Source organism: Haliaeetus leucocephalus, unplaced genomic scaffold (assembly GCF_000737465.1).
Source record: "Haliaeetus leucocephalus isolate CR32 unplaced genomic scaffold, Haliaeetus_leucocephalus-4.0 Scaffold616, whole genome shotgun sequence".
In the NCBI taxonomy this organism is placed as follows: Eukaryota; Metazoa; Chordata; class Aves; order Accipitriformes; family Accipitridae; genus Haliaeetus; species Haliaeetus leucocephalus.
This window is the reverse complement of record NW_010973052.1, coordinates 4,243,243-4,259,199: the sequence shown is the minus strand read 5'-3', so window position 1 is coordinate 4,259,199 and position 15,957 is coordinate 4,243,243. Positions and strand designations below refer to the sequence as shown.

The window sequence follows — 15,957 nt, the reverse complement described above, 5'->3', positions numbered from 1 at the left end:
ATCTGCTATTAATATAGGACCTAATCTTCAGAGGTGGTTTGTGTCCTCACCTCCACAGAGCACACACTGCCTCTTAAAGAGTCCTGGGTGTTTTGCGGGATTGGGCATCAGGAACCCCATTCCTGTGTGTACAACACCACTTTTCCCATTTTCAGGAAGCACACAGGTACTAATGAGCCTCGAGTTGTCCTGGCACGGTAGCCAGGAAGATTGAAGAAGGTGGCGTCCTGTCTGTGCTTGGGAGCAAAGAACTGCAGATAAATTTGATAGATTTGATTTGGCTGTAGTCCTTTTAACATTGCACTTGTGTAAGGAGAGATGTTTCTCCCTGTGAATATCCCCCGTTTTAAGGCCCATGCTGACAACGCACAATCTCATATAAAACGTGGGAGAGCTAAAGCGTGAAGTGGGGGCATGACTGTAGAATTGGGGCAAGCGGGAATTGCTGTCTATCACTTAAGGGGTCTTAAGGGAAGCTGTGATCAAGGAGTGGATGGAAGAGGTCAAATGTCTCAGTTCTTCTAAAACTGGGAGAGAATCTGATTCACTAGGACATACTGCGTGACACAAAGTTTTCCAGGGGCACTTGACCTTACTGAAACCCATGGCTGACTCGTGCAGAAAGAAGTTTGTGGTATCTGCACTGTGATACATATGCAGTAAGCATTGCTTACCATACCTGGTCACCGTGCTCCAAAAATAAAAACAAACTGCAGCTCATGAGTTGACAGTCTTCCCTCTCCACTAAACTAGTTATGAGGTTGTTTAAAAGTAACAGTTTGGAGTTTGCTTTACGTGCTTTCTGGGACCCTGGCCTTCAGGAGTCACCTTTCAAGCTTCCTTCTGCAAGCAAGAGAAACAGAGTCTTTTTTTTAATATTCATGCAGATTCAGGAGAATGGGCTTACAGAAAAATAATAAAAAAAAAAAAAAAAAAAAAAAACATCACAAGGCTCAAGTTAAAATTGTTGAAGCACTCAATTTTCAAAATATATTTACATTCCTGGAAGTGATCCTTCTTTGGAGGGGCAGGAATTAAATAAATGTCTCATTTTGCAATGGAAGAATGTTTTCTTCCTCAGTATACTAGTAGGGAGATTGTAATACTTTTACCTTCTTTTAGAGAATTAAACTGAAGATGATCTCTCAAAATCAAGTGGGTCTATTCCACCTTTTCCTGCCATGCACTGGTTGATGCTAGCTCATGTGTCTGTGACACCTTGTAGAGAACAGCTTTATTAATACTAATGTGAGTTTCAAGGGAATGCCGTGGATTATCTGGACTTGTCTACAGAAAAAAATGATCAGTTCAAATCTATATGTCTTGAATCTCTTCTTGGATGATAAATAGACTGCTCTTCGGAGTGGAAATGCAACATTAGAATAATTTTATTCAAACTCAGGCTGTAAATCTTTGATGTGGACAACATAACCTTGAACAATTTCACAATTTTGCTCCACATAGTTGTGAAATTAGCCTGAAAACGCATGTTAGCTAGGGAAATGCAATAATGCAGATTTGTAGCTTAGGTTCTTATAACCATACAGACAGGCGTAAAGCATTTCTTCTCCCTAGTCTGACTGTTTTAAAAATTTTGTGACAGCTATGAAATCCTGCTGCAGCAGGATGAATAAAAAGTTGATTTTCTTGTTATCTACTTGATACTAGAAGAACTATTCTTGGCCTGCCAGGATAAGCAGTTCTTTAGCGTATCTCCACAGTTACACTAAATATGTTAGATCCTTTCCATACAGTTTTTGACTGTGGAGGGATGACTCTGAAGTACAAATCAGAGTTTGAATCAGCTAAAAAAACTGGCAGAGAGGGATACCGAAGTAAGCTATTGCTTTATTGCTTCATGTCAAAGATACACTCATAGGTTAGGGAATGTGAAAATTTGCGGAGCCACATTTGGAAATCTCAGTGCCGCTTTCTGCTGCACACTGACGAGCTGTGGGGCTTTTGTCCAAATGACTTGTCTGTCAGCTACGCAGACGCTCACTTAAATTACAGCCTCACAAAAGGTTTAAGTGTGTTCGGAGAAGAGATACACTCTGCATACAGCAGAATGCTGTGTATTTGTCACATACGAATGAATTAAAATAGCTGAAAGAACCAAGTAGAAAGTACAAGGCAGCCTATAGAATATTTAACCGCCTGTTATCATTTCAGAAATAATTGTTACTTGCCATTGAATTGCAAACAATGTGGGGTTTTTTCCTAAAAAAAAAAAAAACAAACAAAAAAACCCCCCAAACTATAGAAAACATCATATTCTCTGTTAAATTCTGCAGACCTTACATCTAAATAGAATATAGTTCTGTGGTGCAGAACCCTATTAAATGACATTTGTTTCTTGATTCTATAATACTTAAGTATGACTGTATATTGCAGTTGTTATTCCTGTTAATGTTACCTACTAAAGTGATTAATAAAGATTGCCATGCATCATTTTCTAACAGTGCTACAGGCAGTACTGTAAATCGTTTACTGCATAGACCTCTCAAACAAATGTTTGACAAAGGAGGGGAGGATGTTAAAGATTAAATTGACTGTGCTGTACATCAAGCAAGACATTTACAGTCATTGCCATATTTGTAGTCAGCCCATGTCCACTTTGAAACCTATAGTAGTAATTTTTCTTTTTCCAGAAAATACTTACAGTGCCAGGTAATTTCAGCTGTGCTTGCTATGAGCCCTGCTTGGCTTGTAGTGAAGTGTGAGAGGAATAAGATTCTTTCTTTCATTACTTTTTGGAGATACGCTCTATGACAGGTTGATTTCTTCCTTTATAAATTGTAAATAAAATACATATGCTCAAAAACTAAAGTAGTTTTTGAATATGATAAGGGTCCAGCAAAAACCAAGAATGCCAATATGCAGAAAGTGATGGATAGGAAGGTCCTGACTTTTTATTGTTAAAATCATCACCTGCATGTGTTAAGTAAATTAATCTGATAAGCAAAACAAGAGACACCTGCCCATTCCCAGCAACTGGCTTTCACTCTCTTCACGCTCTGGCTGCAAATTAACAGAGGCAAGGGCAGGAGTGCCTTTTTTCCTGCACTTCAAGGCTACTTTCATAGCAGCCACACACAGATGTCCAATGGTAGAAGCTGACCTTGCATATACCGAGTTCCTCTACCGCAACCAAGAAAAGGCTAACTGTTGCGGAAATTGTATGGTCCTGAGAATTCATATATTCAGCAGCAATAGTTGTATTGTGTTTTGCATTATTGTAGACAGTGTTTGCATATCTTTTAAGATGAGGGCAATCAAAACAGATTTATTTAGACACTTTCAGAAGTTATATAGACGTTTTAGCCAAACCCCATGGAATCCAAGAAGTTCCTTTGACGTTGACAGGCTTTAAAGTAAGCCCTTGACATACTCAGCTTGATAGATGTTAAGAATTTAGGAAGTTTTGAGGAACCTTAATGTAATTGTGTTGCACAAATATTTTAAGCAAATTTAAAACTCAATATTCATCTGTCCCTTCAGATTACTTCCCTCATGAAGTTAGTAGTATTGCACCTATTCTTGGGCAAGATCAGATTCCATACTAATAAAAGATTTTTAGGAAAGAGTTGACACTAGCATTCAAAATAATTTTAGCCAAATTATGCTCTTCTCCATATATAAAAGGACATGGATGTTTTGCCCAATTTATAATTATAAATTACAACTGGCTATTTAGAATATTAAGCTTCTCCTTTCTTCAATTAGGTCATGTCAAGCAATAGGTCAACTAATTTTTGATTTTCAAAATTTCTTCACTTTGAGTTCTTAGTGTCCATAGCAAGTAATCCACTTTTTTTTTTTTTTTCCCCCCCTGGACATACGCAGTTCCAGATGCAAGTGGACTTGCATAGTCACAACCAAAAGAAAGGAGGATAGGTTTCGGCAGCTTGGGCAAGGTGCACAATAGGATGTGAGATCTCAGAAATGTCAGGAGAAACATGGGGACAGGGCAAGTTTGCCTGTGCTGTATGATCAGGCTGGCAGCATGTCCTGTGCAGTATAAGGATGAAAAGTCCAGCTGTCACTCTGAAGCCCAGGAATGGCTTTTTCTTATTTTGTCTCCTAGGGAACAATACCTCCTTAAATTTTCTTCTCAGGGGTGTGCTGGGACAAAAGGAGTGTGTAGCTTCAAGTCATTTTTTGTCTCATATCTCTAAAGCCCCTGCGCAGGAGGCTTTGTGAGAAAATGAACAGCCTGAGAGTCACAACACCAATTATAAACCAGTTACTGCTCATAACAGTTGGTTTTTATAATATGTTTCCATGGGGTTTAGGGCAGCCTTTGAACAAGAACCATAATGGTTTTGCTGCATACTTGTCCGAAGGACGTCTCTTCTGTGAAGGTTTTTTTTTTTCTTTTTGTTATTATTATTAAGCCATTCTTTGCTTGTACTGAAGTGTGAGATCAATAATTGTCTTTCATTACTCTTGTATTGCTGCAGATCATGCTTTACACTATGTATCCCTGACAGTATTTTAACTTACTGCAGGAGGACTCTGCCCAGGGTCTAACGATCCCTGTCTGGAGAAGCCGTGTCCAGGGGACATGCAGTGTGTGGGGTATGAAGCTAACCGGAGACCGTTCATCTGCCAGTGCCCACCAGGAAAGCTTGGCGAATGTTCAGGTGCATGTCACAGCGGCAATGGGGCGTATACTTGAACAACAAAGTGCTGCCATTCTCCTTGTGTAGGTAGAGGTGCCACTGAAGTCAACAGAAGATGTACTGCTTAACCCTTCTCAGCACTGCCACGCAGCGTGTCTGTTTATAAGCCCTGTAAAATACTTGTCTTTATAGCTATGGGGCTGTATGAAGACCGTGATCCAGTTTCTGTTGGGAAATTCCCACTGACTTGGTTGAATCCCAGATCAGTAAAACAGGCCGCTAAGAAAACAGGACTTTTCCTAGAGGCTGTTACGCCAGATGTTTTCCTGCCATAGGCAAAGCTCTATAATTAACTCTTCTGCTTACTATTTAGATTACCAAAATTCCAGTCTTTATTGATGAAAACACTACACTATTCCAAAAAGAAAGTTTGAGGACATTTGTTAGTTCTCTGCAGCTGTGTTGTTCCCTGGGATATAAAGAGCCAGGTGGAACGCTGGTGAAGTGGAGCTTTTTGTTGACTTCAGTGGATCCAGGCATGAGAGAGGCTATGTGCTATTCCCCTGATAAAAACACAGCAGATACTGAGCTGTATCACTGTGGTCCTGGGCAGTGGTTGCAGGGAACTCATTGCAAGGGTTTGGCTGGCATCTGCCCACGCCTAACGTTATACCCATAAATCAACTGCCTGATGTACAGGCATGGTCATCTTTGACTCCCTCTGTTATCAGTGAGGTGAGATAGGTGCCTCCAGGGGTGTATAACCTTAAAAAAGGTGAATACTTGGAGAAACCTGTCTTTTTTGGAAGTATGGAGAAATAGAACTTTCCTCCATCCCCTGATAAATAAATTTAAAAAAAAAAAAATATGTTTTTGTAGTAGGTGCCAGCCTTTTTTCCCATCGAAGTTGGGTTTTATTTATTTCTTCCTAGACATTCTCATTAGCTCTGTAAATTCTTTAATTAACTTGACAGTTGAGGAATTATTTCATGTGTCACTAAAAGAACATGTCTTTTCAAAATGGTTATTTCAGGCCACACTTCTCTTAGTTTTGCTGGGAATAGCTACATTAAATACCGGGTTTCTGAAAATAGCAAGAAAGAGGAATTCAAGTTGGCTCTCCGTCTGCGAACGCTGCAAAGCAATGGGATTATAATGTACACCAGAGCGAATCCCTGTATAATTCTGAAGGTAATTAAAATAACTTATCTTTTCCGCAGTTGTTTTTCTTGATTATATGTTTTCTGTTGGCTCTTGATTTGGGGAATGCTGTTCTCATTTCAGCTGTAGATTGAGAAGATGAAGTCTGATCTGTTTCATGCTAACAGGGAAAAACAATTTCAACAATGGCAGCAACAACAACAATCAAAAAAAGCAGCTTGTTAGTAGTACTTTACTTGGATAATGCTCCATTGGGTGCTGTTCATTATAAGAACATTATGTGTGTCTGCATGCAGAAGCCAATCTGCACGAGATGTAATATTTGGCCATTTATATGACCATATAGTAAAAATGATGCATGCTGAAATAGCTGCTCTTCCCCTGTGTCCATGCCTGTGGATAGAGGATATGCCCTCACTGTTGTCGAGTTAATTCCAGAAACCAGCTGCTTAGAACATGCCTCCTACTGAATGTGAAGATTTCTGCACTCTGTGCATTAAGATTATTTGTTGAGAGAAGCATGGGGTAGCTGGAGATTGATATCCAATCAATATTTAATTGATAAGCTCTCCGTGCATTTTTGTTGTTTGTTGGCTTTCTGTGGAATGGGAAATATCTGCTGGATGAAAAGGGAGTGGTAGGCTCATCCAAGAGCCTGCATGTATAGTATTTCTGCTAAAGCCTCTAAGGTACAAAATGAAGATATTGACTTTTTTAACTCAGCCATGACCTATAATTCAGCAGCGGGAGAAATGGCACAGAGCCTTTTGTGTCTGTATTTGCAATTTTTAGAGTTCTTTTGGCTGAATGCTTAGGTAATGTTAAAATGGCTAGATGAGTTATTAATGGGCAACAAATAATTTTCTGGCTGTTAGACTGAAATATTTCATGAACAGGAGTACTGTCTGTCATTCACTAGTGACTCTCAGCGGTGTTCAGATTTGAACAAGACAATTGAGCTCTGCTTTGAGACACAGAAATGCACAGTTTGAACTTTTCAGTGTACTTTTTTGTTCAAAAAAACAAAACAAAACTGCAGGCTTGAATACCTTCTTTGAAGTCTTCATCAGAGTTGCTGTTAGCATATATCAGTAGGGAATGTTTGCAATTCTGTAGTTTTGAAAAATGCTTGGGAAAAAACATGGCCCTGGTGGAAGGTGCCACTTGAAAACAGTAGGAGATGGTACAAAGGCAGACTGAAATGGAGTTAGAATGATGATAGGAGAATTAGTTAGAATTTAGTGTATAAACCTATCATGATTAAGGAGTATAGCAGGTCAGGTCATAGGCAACTGAGTGGAAATCTCCAGTTGAAGCTGGGAAATTTTGCCGCCAAAAGAGAAAAATTTATGCTATCACAAAAAAAATGAGTAAGACAGCCCCTCATTGCAGTCACCTGGGTTGAGTTTTTAGTTGTTGGGTAGGAGTTATGTGTTTTCAGTCACCGCTTCACACAATCACCTAACCATTTTGCTTTGAGAAAAACTGGGAGGAAAAAATAATACTTGAAGGACCAGCGACAAGAGCTGTGGCTACTCTGCTCCGATCCCAGAGGCCAACCTTCAGGTCATGGTCTGTTTTGCTTCCTAGCTCTAAGAAAGGATTTCCAGCTCTTAACCCATCTCATGCAGCACTTGGTAGAGAGCTTCAGATGCAGCTGCCGCCTCACATGTCCGATGAGGTCCAGGGTTGTGTATGGATGGCTTCACTTTCTCCCATGCATTAACAGGGAAGAACACGGGGAATTCCCTTTCCAGAGCCTCATGCTTGGCTTTTAGGTAGGGCAAGATCTGCTGTTGCAGTGGGTACGTCCTTCTCCCAGGTCTGGCCCTTGGCTTGTATAAGCATAGGGTTTAAAGAAAAGTAAAGCATTACATTCGGCGTGTTTTTTGAAGAAATGGCGTCACTTAAAAGATCAGGAGTTGCTAGAGTTTTGTTTGTGAAGATCATTTAGCAGAGGAACATCAGACTAAGGTCTCACAAAAGTGCTCCACAGCAGATGAATGGCATTATGCCCATGGGATGTAGCTGTAGCAGTTCTCTTCAAGGGATGGCAGCTGACTCATGAACTGCACTTTGGGGATCCCTAACTCAGATATTTTCAAGCAAGTTACGCTTAGGCTTTCTAAGCATATGTTTTTTCATTTGTAAACCAGAGGTAAGGCTTTTTTTTTCTTTTTTTTTTTTTTTAACTAGGTACGTATGTTGTGAGATAGGGAGGTGCTCAGAAATGAGGCCATTAAGTAGATTAATTAGAGGTCTATAAATGTGAAGTTGTTATCATTTGAGCATTGCTTTCAATTAAATTAAACATGAGGAGACGCTTTCCAAATAGAGGATAAAGGATGGGATACTGTGCTCTTTGGAGCACTCTGGCATCACTCCAGCAAAGCACTTAATCACTTGCTTAACTTCCTGTATTTGAAGGCAATTGGAACTACTCACATACCTTAATTCTAAGCATGTACTTAAGTATCTGCTGGATTAGCACCAGAGGGCCCAGCACCATCACTGAACTCCAAAGGCAGAGGTGGAAGAAATTTAGACCCACCGCATAGTACGAGCCCGTGGGAGAACGGGCAGAAAACACCACCACTCTTGGGGCATATAGCGGCATTGATTTTTTTTGAAGCAAGTCTCCCCCATTGCAGTCGATTTAAAAATTAATGCTGCAATATGGTTTTCTGTGTTTAAATGACCATCTTAATTTTGGGAGCTCATACATTTGTGATAACTCCAGGGATGGAAATATTTCATAATCATAACACGGTGTCCTTCTTAGATGAATAATCAATTCCATAGAGCAAACTGCTTGTCTACTACTTTGCTGAAAGCCTACCAGCTATGCTGTATTGATACAATATAATAAGGGTGTTATTTATTCAGCTGTTTCAAATAAAGCAACTCATCCATCGATTTTGAGAGGTTGGCCATTTTTTTTCTTGTGTGCTCTTGCTTTTAAGACAATTGGAGCAAAATGAGATGCAGGTCGATGGCCTTTTCTTTTCCTTTGAAACGATTACGTGTGCCAAAATCAGTATCACCATTTCCTTCTTCCTATGTAGCACCTGTCTGGGAAAAGTAAGATTTAACAATTTAAACCATTACGAGGCCATTACAGAAGAGAATTCTATAATTTATTTCATTTTTTTCCAAGGAATATAATGGAAATTCAACTTGTTTTGTGAAATTTAAAGGATTAAAAATGCGTAAAGAAAGACTTTCCCGTCATGGCAGAAATACAGCTGCTAAATGGTAAAAGGCAAGCATATGTTCTTCTGTCCAGGCAGTTAATGTGAAACTTTGCATGGTTTAGTTAAGTGTACATTATACATTTTAACGCATTACTGCTGCATGGCTTATGCTGGATAAGACTGAAGCTTGGATATGATCCCAGTTATGGCTGGAGTTGAAACAAGTAATATTTTAATTAAATATACTGTTTTACACAAACGAACCTGAAATGTAATTCGGCTAACGAAATATTTCCCCAGATAGATTAGTAGGCAGCATGCTGTATCCATGGTGTGTGACTGCAGATGGACTGTGTGAGCCGAAGGTGGTCTCAGAAGAACCATTTGATCATTTTATTACCTATGTTGATACACAAATATGGATGTTAGCCAAACATCTTAGCCAGGCTAATATTCTAATATAATTTACAATATGTGTTTGGCTCCATTTTGCTCATTGAATGAAACTGTTGAAATGTAACAGATTGCATCAGCTTTTGGAGCCTTCTCTGTTCTTTGTACTTCTCTACAGGTGAGGAATTCTGCGTCTGTAAGAACATACGTGCTTAAGTATGCATTAACCTCACTGTCCTAGTAGTTATAATGAGAGATACTCTAACTAAGCCCAGAAAGGTCTGAGAGGTGGAAGCTTGGTGGGAATTTTCTGCCCAGCTAGGATGAAGCAGTGTCTCTCTGCTTTCGTCTTGGTGCAGAGGGTCTCTGCTGGCACCGTGGGCTGCTTTGGTGAGGGCTTGCAGAGTTTGAGTCTCTCTGCTGTGAGTCGGAGTAACCCAAGCTCTCTGCTGTGTTGGGTCACATAGATGGAGAAGAAAGCAGTGCCACGCGTTCAGTCCTGAGCTGAGAGTCTGATGGTACCAGCCCTTAACCAGACCAGTCATCCCACTGAGGTTATTGTCTGGATAACTGCTGAGCCTGGGCAACAGCATTGGCCATTCATTGGATTTCCATACCATTTGCTTGACTGTACCTCATTTAGTAAGAAGTTAACTTGAAGTTCAGCTTTTCTTGGTACCAAGGTCCAGGCTATAATCAAAGAGCCCCCTCTGAGGATTGAACAGTGTCCCTGACATCACAGCGGTTATGAGGGATCACGGGAACACCAGGGATTAATCTCTGAATCAAAGATCCGTGGTTGAATTCTCCGTGCTTAGGAGTGGAGACATTGTTTTGCCCTGTTGAGTGGAGGACCCTTCTCCTCCCTGCCCAGCCAGCCTCGCTGCTAAGTAGGCAGGACAGGAGCCCTTGGTGGCACCCACTCCTCGCCGGCTGTTCCTGCTCTTCCTCCTCCTCCTCCTCCTCCTCCTCGAGGGCCATCAGGGAACAAATATTTCCTCCCTGCCCCGCTACAGCAAGGCCTGTGACCATCTGATTAATGAAAGTACTTTTATGGTCCCATTGCTAGGGGTATCAGGGCATGTCACAGTCTTTAATGTACGTATCCGTAAAGCAGTGGTGTGAGGTAGGGAAATGACGTTATCCCTCTTTAACTGATGGAGACCTGAAACTAATGACTTGCTTGAGATCCCAGAGGAAGAATGTTGCAGAGTGTGGATTCCCATGCATATCTACCATATCTTAGGCTAGTACTGTAAGCATCAGACCATCCTTTCCATCTTTCACTCTAGCCTGAGGTAGGGGTTACTAGTGCCTTTTTAATAAAAGGAAGGAAACATAGCCTTTCAGACAATATATACTTACTGTATATGTCAGATCATCTGCTGGTATAAAGAAATAAAAATGGATGAGAAAGATGTATAAAACATATTTTAATGGCAAATCTTTTAGGTCATCATTTCCCGTATACAAATGGTGTAATATTTATCCCAGGTGCTCATATGTGGTGTTGTATTTATAAAGATAATTGGAAAAGCATGTTCTGTGAGTAAGGGTAATAGACATGCAGGCAGTAGGTCCTTCAGGGTATAAGTAGTCTTAGGGGAGGTATATGTATATTATACACAATCTGTAAAACAGTTTCCATAGGAAAAAGCCTTTTGACTAAGAAGCAAGTTAACTGCTTATCCAATGATGGCTGTTTTTCAAAGTGTGATATGTTGGCATGTATTTTTCTGTTTGATTTGTATTCCTGTTGAGCCAGACCACACTTTCTGAGCAGTGCCTTCAAGGTTTGTGGACTATTTTGTTGCACAGGGAGAAAAGAAACTATTGCTCCATCTCTGGAGAGAAAGCAGCTCAATTTATCAGGGCATCTTGTTTACCAAGATTCCTCCTGAGCAGATGGTTTAATAGGCCCAATTTCAATCTACAGAAATAGTTTACAGCTGAGGTTTGAGTCCTGTAAGAAAAGATTTTTTAATGAAAAATGATCCAGACTTATTTTTCTATACATCTATTAGCCTTTTTTGATTGAGTTGTAGGCGTACCAAGCAACATCCATCCCTCAGGCTTGTTGTATTACAATCATAGATCTCATTTCTTCTCAGTTTCATTACATCCTACAGGTCAGGGACTTCAGAAGAGCAAGCTACCCATAGCAGGGGCTAATTCTTGCTCTTCTGGCTGCTTCTACATGTGTATCCCTCTAACACCCCTCATGCCATGCAGAGTATGTAGGTAGCTGGCATTTATAGGGAGCTTGTCACGTGCTTAGCATCTCCGTGTTCACCCCATCCAAGCAACTGCAGAGCAGTGGAGTGGTGTGGTTTACACCCCAACTGCCCAGTGTGACTTGGCTTGAGGTTACAGCCCAGTTCAAATTCAGCTGGTCAGAAGACTGAGGTCTGGAAAGGAGAGCAAAGTCCAGGGATCATAAGAACTCAAGATTTTACCCTTAGCTTTTCTCCAGGTAGTTTTGTGAACCTCCAAGGAGAATGAAGTGCTGACAATGACACGACAGCAGAGCCTGCTCCTGTAGATCAACAGCATCCCATTTACCTTCAAGCCACATCAGAGAGCCTGGCAGAGAAGAGTTTGAGCACCAGTTCAGACACACGCCAAGGGATATGTCTAGCTAGCACAGTTTTAAATGACTATTCATGCCAGAAACAGCCAAAAATGGCCAAATACAGATGGACACAGTGCAGCATCCTCACGTCTGCATTAGCCGTGCCAGTTTAGCAGGCCACCAAAACTTGGGGGGTTCTTGCATGAACAGCTATGGCAACTCTGCTCTGCTGTGTTGTGTTACGGATCAACCAGTGAGAGTACAATGTGTGCTGCAGGGAAGGATGAAAAAGGACACAGCGCCTGAACTTTTCAGGGGGATAAATAATGGGACAGAACTGTCTTGAGATGGGATTTGCAGAAATAAATACTTCCTAGAGCATGACATAAAGGTAAAATAATTGCAAGAGCTTTCAGAGAGCTTGAATCCAATTAATGTGTCATAAGAAATTATTTCCAGCCTTGTCAGCCATTTTAAACTTATCTGCCATCTGTTAGAGAAACCTAAAATCTTTGAGTAAACTGCTAATCAGCAAAGCAGCACTTCATACCTATTCCCTCACTCTGCACTTTGCCTGGCCCAGCAGACTAGCACAGATTTTCCCTTTATGAGGAGTCTAGATGGGCGAGGGACAGGAGGGAGAGTGAGAAATCCTAACAATCCCTCTAAAGCCATGAATCCAGCATAAATATGAGGGAAGAAAGAAATGTAAGAGGCATCTTATGTCATCTGTAAGGTTTACACAGAGCGGGTAGTATAAAATCCTTGGAAAATAACTGACTTTCGGTCAACCAGAGTCTTACTGTTGTACTTAGAGAAACTGAACTTATGACACTTAGGGACAAATCCACACCTACTGAGATGCTCCAAAAGGTTACAGAGGCACAAGATGTGTGCATGAGCAGAGCACCTAACATCCTCAGCTGAAAGCAGTGGCCATTGACTTTGCCACAAGCCTCTCTCAAACACTCAGCGGTGGTCCCTTGCCCTGACTGTCCTTTTGGCAGCATCAACGACCGGGAGCAGAATCGCAGCACACGGGTGGATGGTGGGACTTGCTCGGAGAGGCACAATTGCTCAGCAGCAGAGCCAAGAGCAGAGCATGAGTCCTCTGGTCCGCGCCCTTTTCAGTGAGACATATTGTTATCCCAGTCCTCGCCTGTGTTCTGCATCTATATTTTTTCTATATTATTTCAGTTTGCCTGCAGTAACTGGCTTTGGGTAAATTCTGAGTAAGCTGATATTTATCACATTTTTTTTGTTAATGATAAAGGCACAGCTTTTTGCTGTTTTAGTGTCATGTAGGAGAGCAGCTTTAACACTGTATAGACACTGTCTAGGAGTCCTCCGTGTTTCCAGATTCTCTATGAGAGCGTATTATGAGACGGCTGAGTGCCTGAAGCACTTTGATTTCTGTTTTCCTCCCACAGATTGTTGATGGCAAACTGTGGTTCCAGTTGGACTGCGGAAGTGGCCCAGGAATCCTGGGAATTTCTGGCAGGGCCGTTAACGATGGAAGCTGGCATTCGGTGTTCCTGGAGCTGAATCGCAATTTCACGAGCTTGTCCCTGGACGACAGCTACGTGGAGCGCCGCAAAGCCCCCCTCTATTTCCAGACTCTCAGCACAGATAGCTCCGTCTACTTCGGCGCCCAGGTCCAAGTGGATAACGTCCGCAGCCTGACCGACAAGAGAACAACGCAGGTCTTGAGTGGCTTTCAAGGCTGCCTGGATTCAGTTGTCCTAAATAACAACGAACTGCCGCTCCAAAACAAGCGCAGCAGCTTTGCAGAAGTGGTTGGCCTGACCGAATTAAAGCTTGGCTGCGTCCTCTACCCCGATGCCTGCGAGAGGCATCCCTGCCAGAACGGCGGCACCTGTACCAGCGTGCCATCTGGTGGTAAATATTTTGCATTACTTTATGGGTTGCCCCCCCTTGCCCCCCCCCATATTCCTCTACAATTTATTGCCAGAGATGGTTTTATGCAGCAGCATGCTTGAAAAATCTCATGAACTCTATAAAACTCTGATAGGTATTGCAAATTGTGTAAAAGCTGTTTGCTCTATAAATAACGGTGAAATGGTGCCCCTTCTCATTGCATTAGTGTTCCAGGAGGAAATTGATTTATTGGCTGTTAGGATAATCCTATTTCTATAGAAACCGATAGAATTACAATTACCGTAATGCTCAGCTGGATTTTTCAGGATCCATTTACAGCATCGAAGGCTGTAAACAAAGATGGTGATTTCAAACGTCCATCACAGATGCAACAGCACTGTTGCCTTTCTCTGTTTCTGAAGCTGTCACAAATAATTACTGAGCTGTCCACAAACACCTTGGTCCTTTTGTGAGTGAGTAATTTGATTACATGTCTGCATGGAAAATAGCAAGTCCACCCCATTATAAACACCCCCAGAAGTGTATTTTACAGCTTCCTCGGAGGCCTGAATGCTTCAAGGTCTAAGTAATATTATCCAAAGTTTATAGGGCATTGATTTAAACTGTGCTCGTGTTGGAGTTTCCTATCCAATGGTTATACGGTGGCTCCTGTGATTTGGTGCCAGTGACTTACTACCCAGTGCACAAGTTACCAAACTGTAAGAACAGTCAGCATCTTTGCAGGAAAAAAGCAAATGGCATACATGTAGGACACTTCCTCTAGGGCTGTTCTCTCTCTGCAGTGTATGGATTTCCCTTCCAGTTCCCCATATTGTATTAGCAGGCAGCATTGCTCACCTTTTCTGGCAGACTAAAACTTCCCTGAAAAGGAGGATGCTCAACAAAGAGGTCTTCTGCAAGTTCAGAGCTTTCCATCCACTTATTGTCAGTGGTTTTGGTCATGGTTCCCTAGGGATGTTCCCACTAAACTCCTTTTTTATGGAGCATTTAACCACTACCCCAGGGCTTTCTGCTTTAATGTGTCCATGCAGTTCCCTTGCACCCATAATTATTATTTCTGGTTTTCATTGTTTTAAGCCTTGTTCTCATATTTCCTTCCTGACCCCCCTCCCCCACATAGATTTTTCTAAACTTTAGGAACTTCCTAAACTTGAGTTTTCAAGGCTGAAATCTGGTGAGACCTGAGCAAAACTGTCAGACAGAAGTTTCTTATTTGGATAACCCTGCCCTTATAGGGTAAGCCCTGACAATGTGGATTTCCTGATGCTGAGCTATCTCAGCTAGCATCTCCTCTGGATCCTTGGCTTTGATTCAGCCACCTCTTCTGCCATGCTGGGGCAAATGTTGCATCAGGGATGCTATCGGCTTTGCTGTCGGTGGAAGGAGATGGGAGGACAATTGGGAGGAATGAAGCACAGCAGTGGCAAGCCAGGATGTGATGTGCACCACGAGGAGAAATGTTGCTGCTTGTGTGTGTTGTTAAGGGTCTTTATTTACCAAAGGAAGGAAAGAAAAGGAGTGCTGCACAACAAGGGCAAAAGGAAATCATTCTGATGCAGAAGGATGCTGCAGCCACTGAGAGAATTGCTAAGCAAGATTATTTAAATCCCTAGGAAATACAGCTGTAATATGTACCTGAACGTAACATGGCTTTGATTCAGACTCCATACTTAATAAATGAGGTTAACCATTTGCCTAGCATCCTAGGAAGCATGAGAACAGCTCCTTCCATCGATTTTATTTAAGTCTATTTACAGTATTGCTCAGCAATCTCGTGATGAGTAAATTGAAACCTTTCTAACAAAACGCTTTACAGTAATTCTTTTTTCCCCAGTGCCATGTGCATGCCAATTCAAACTGAGGGGAGACGTGGGGTGGGGGAGAAACAGGCAGCGCTGAAGATTGGACCCATTTTACTACTGGAGTGGCACGCACTGTTTTCATGTCAACATAATTCGCCGCTGGAAAGCAGTCATGGAACTGATTTCACTTGCCTGCGTTCCTGCCTTGGCGAGGGGGGCACGTGCCCTGCAGGGATGTTTCGGCTGCCTGCCGTTAAAAAATCTGTTTGCTGTTTTTACTGCCTCAGCAGTGTATGTAAATAAAGGATTGT

At 41.7% G+C, this 15,957-nt stretch overlaps 1 protein-coding gene across 1 annotated transcript in view; it reads left to right on the top strand.

The window, feature by feature from the left end:
• FAT3 (FAT atypical cadherin 3) overlaps positions 1-15,957 on the top strand; it is a 347,829-nt gene that overhangs the window by 312,075 nt on the left and 19,797 nt on the right. The window contains exons 20-22 of the mRNA XM_010578241.1: positions 4,512-4,646; positions 5,659-5,816; positions 13,376-13,844. Of these exons, the coding sequence (XP_010576543.1) occupies positions 4,512-4,646; positions 5,659-5,816; positions 13,376-13,844 (762 nt within the window). The remainder of the gene's footprint in view (positions 1-4,511; positions 4,647-5,658; positions 5,817-13,375; positions 13,845-15,957) is intronic.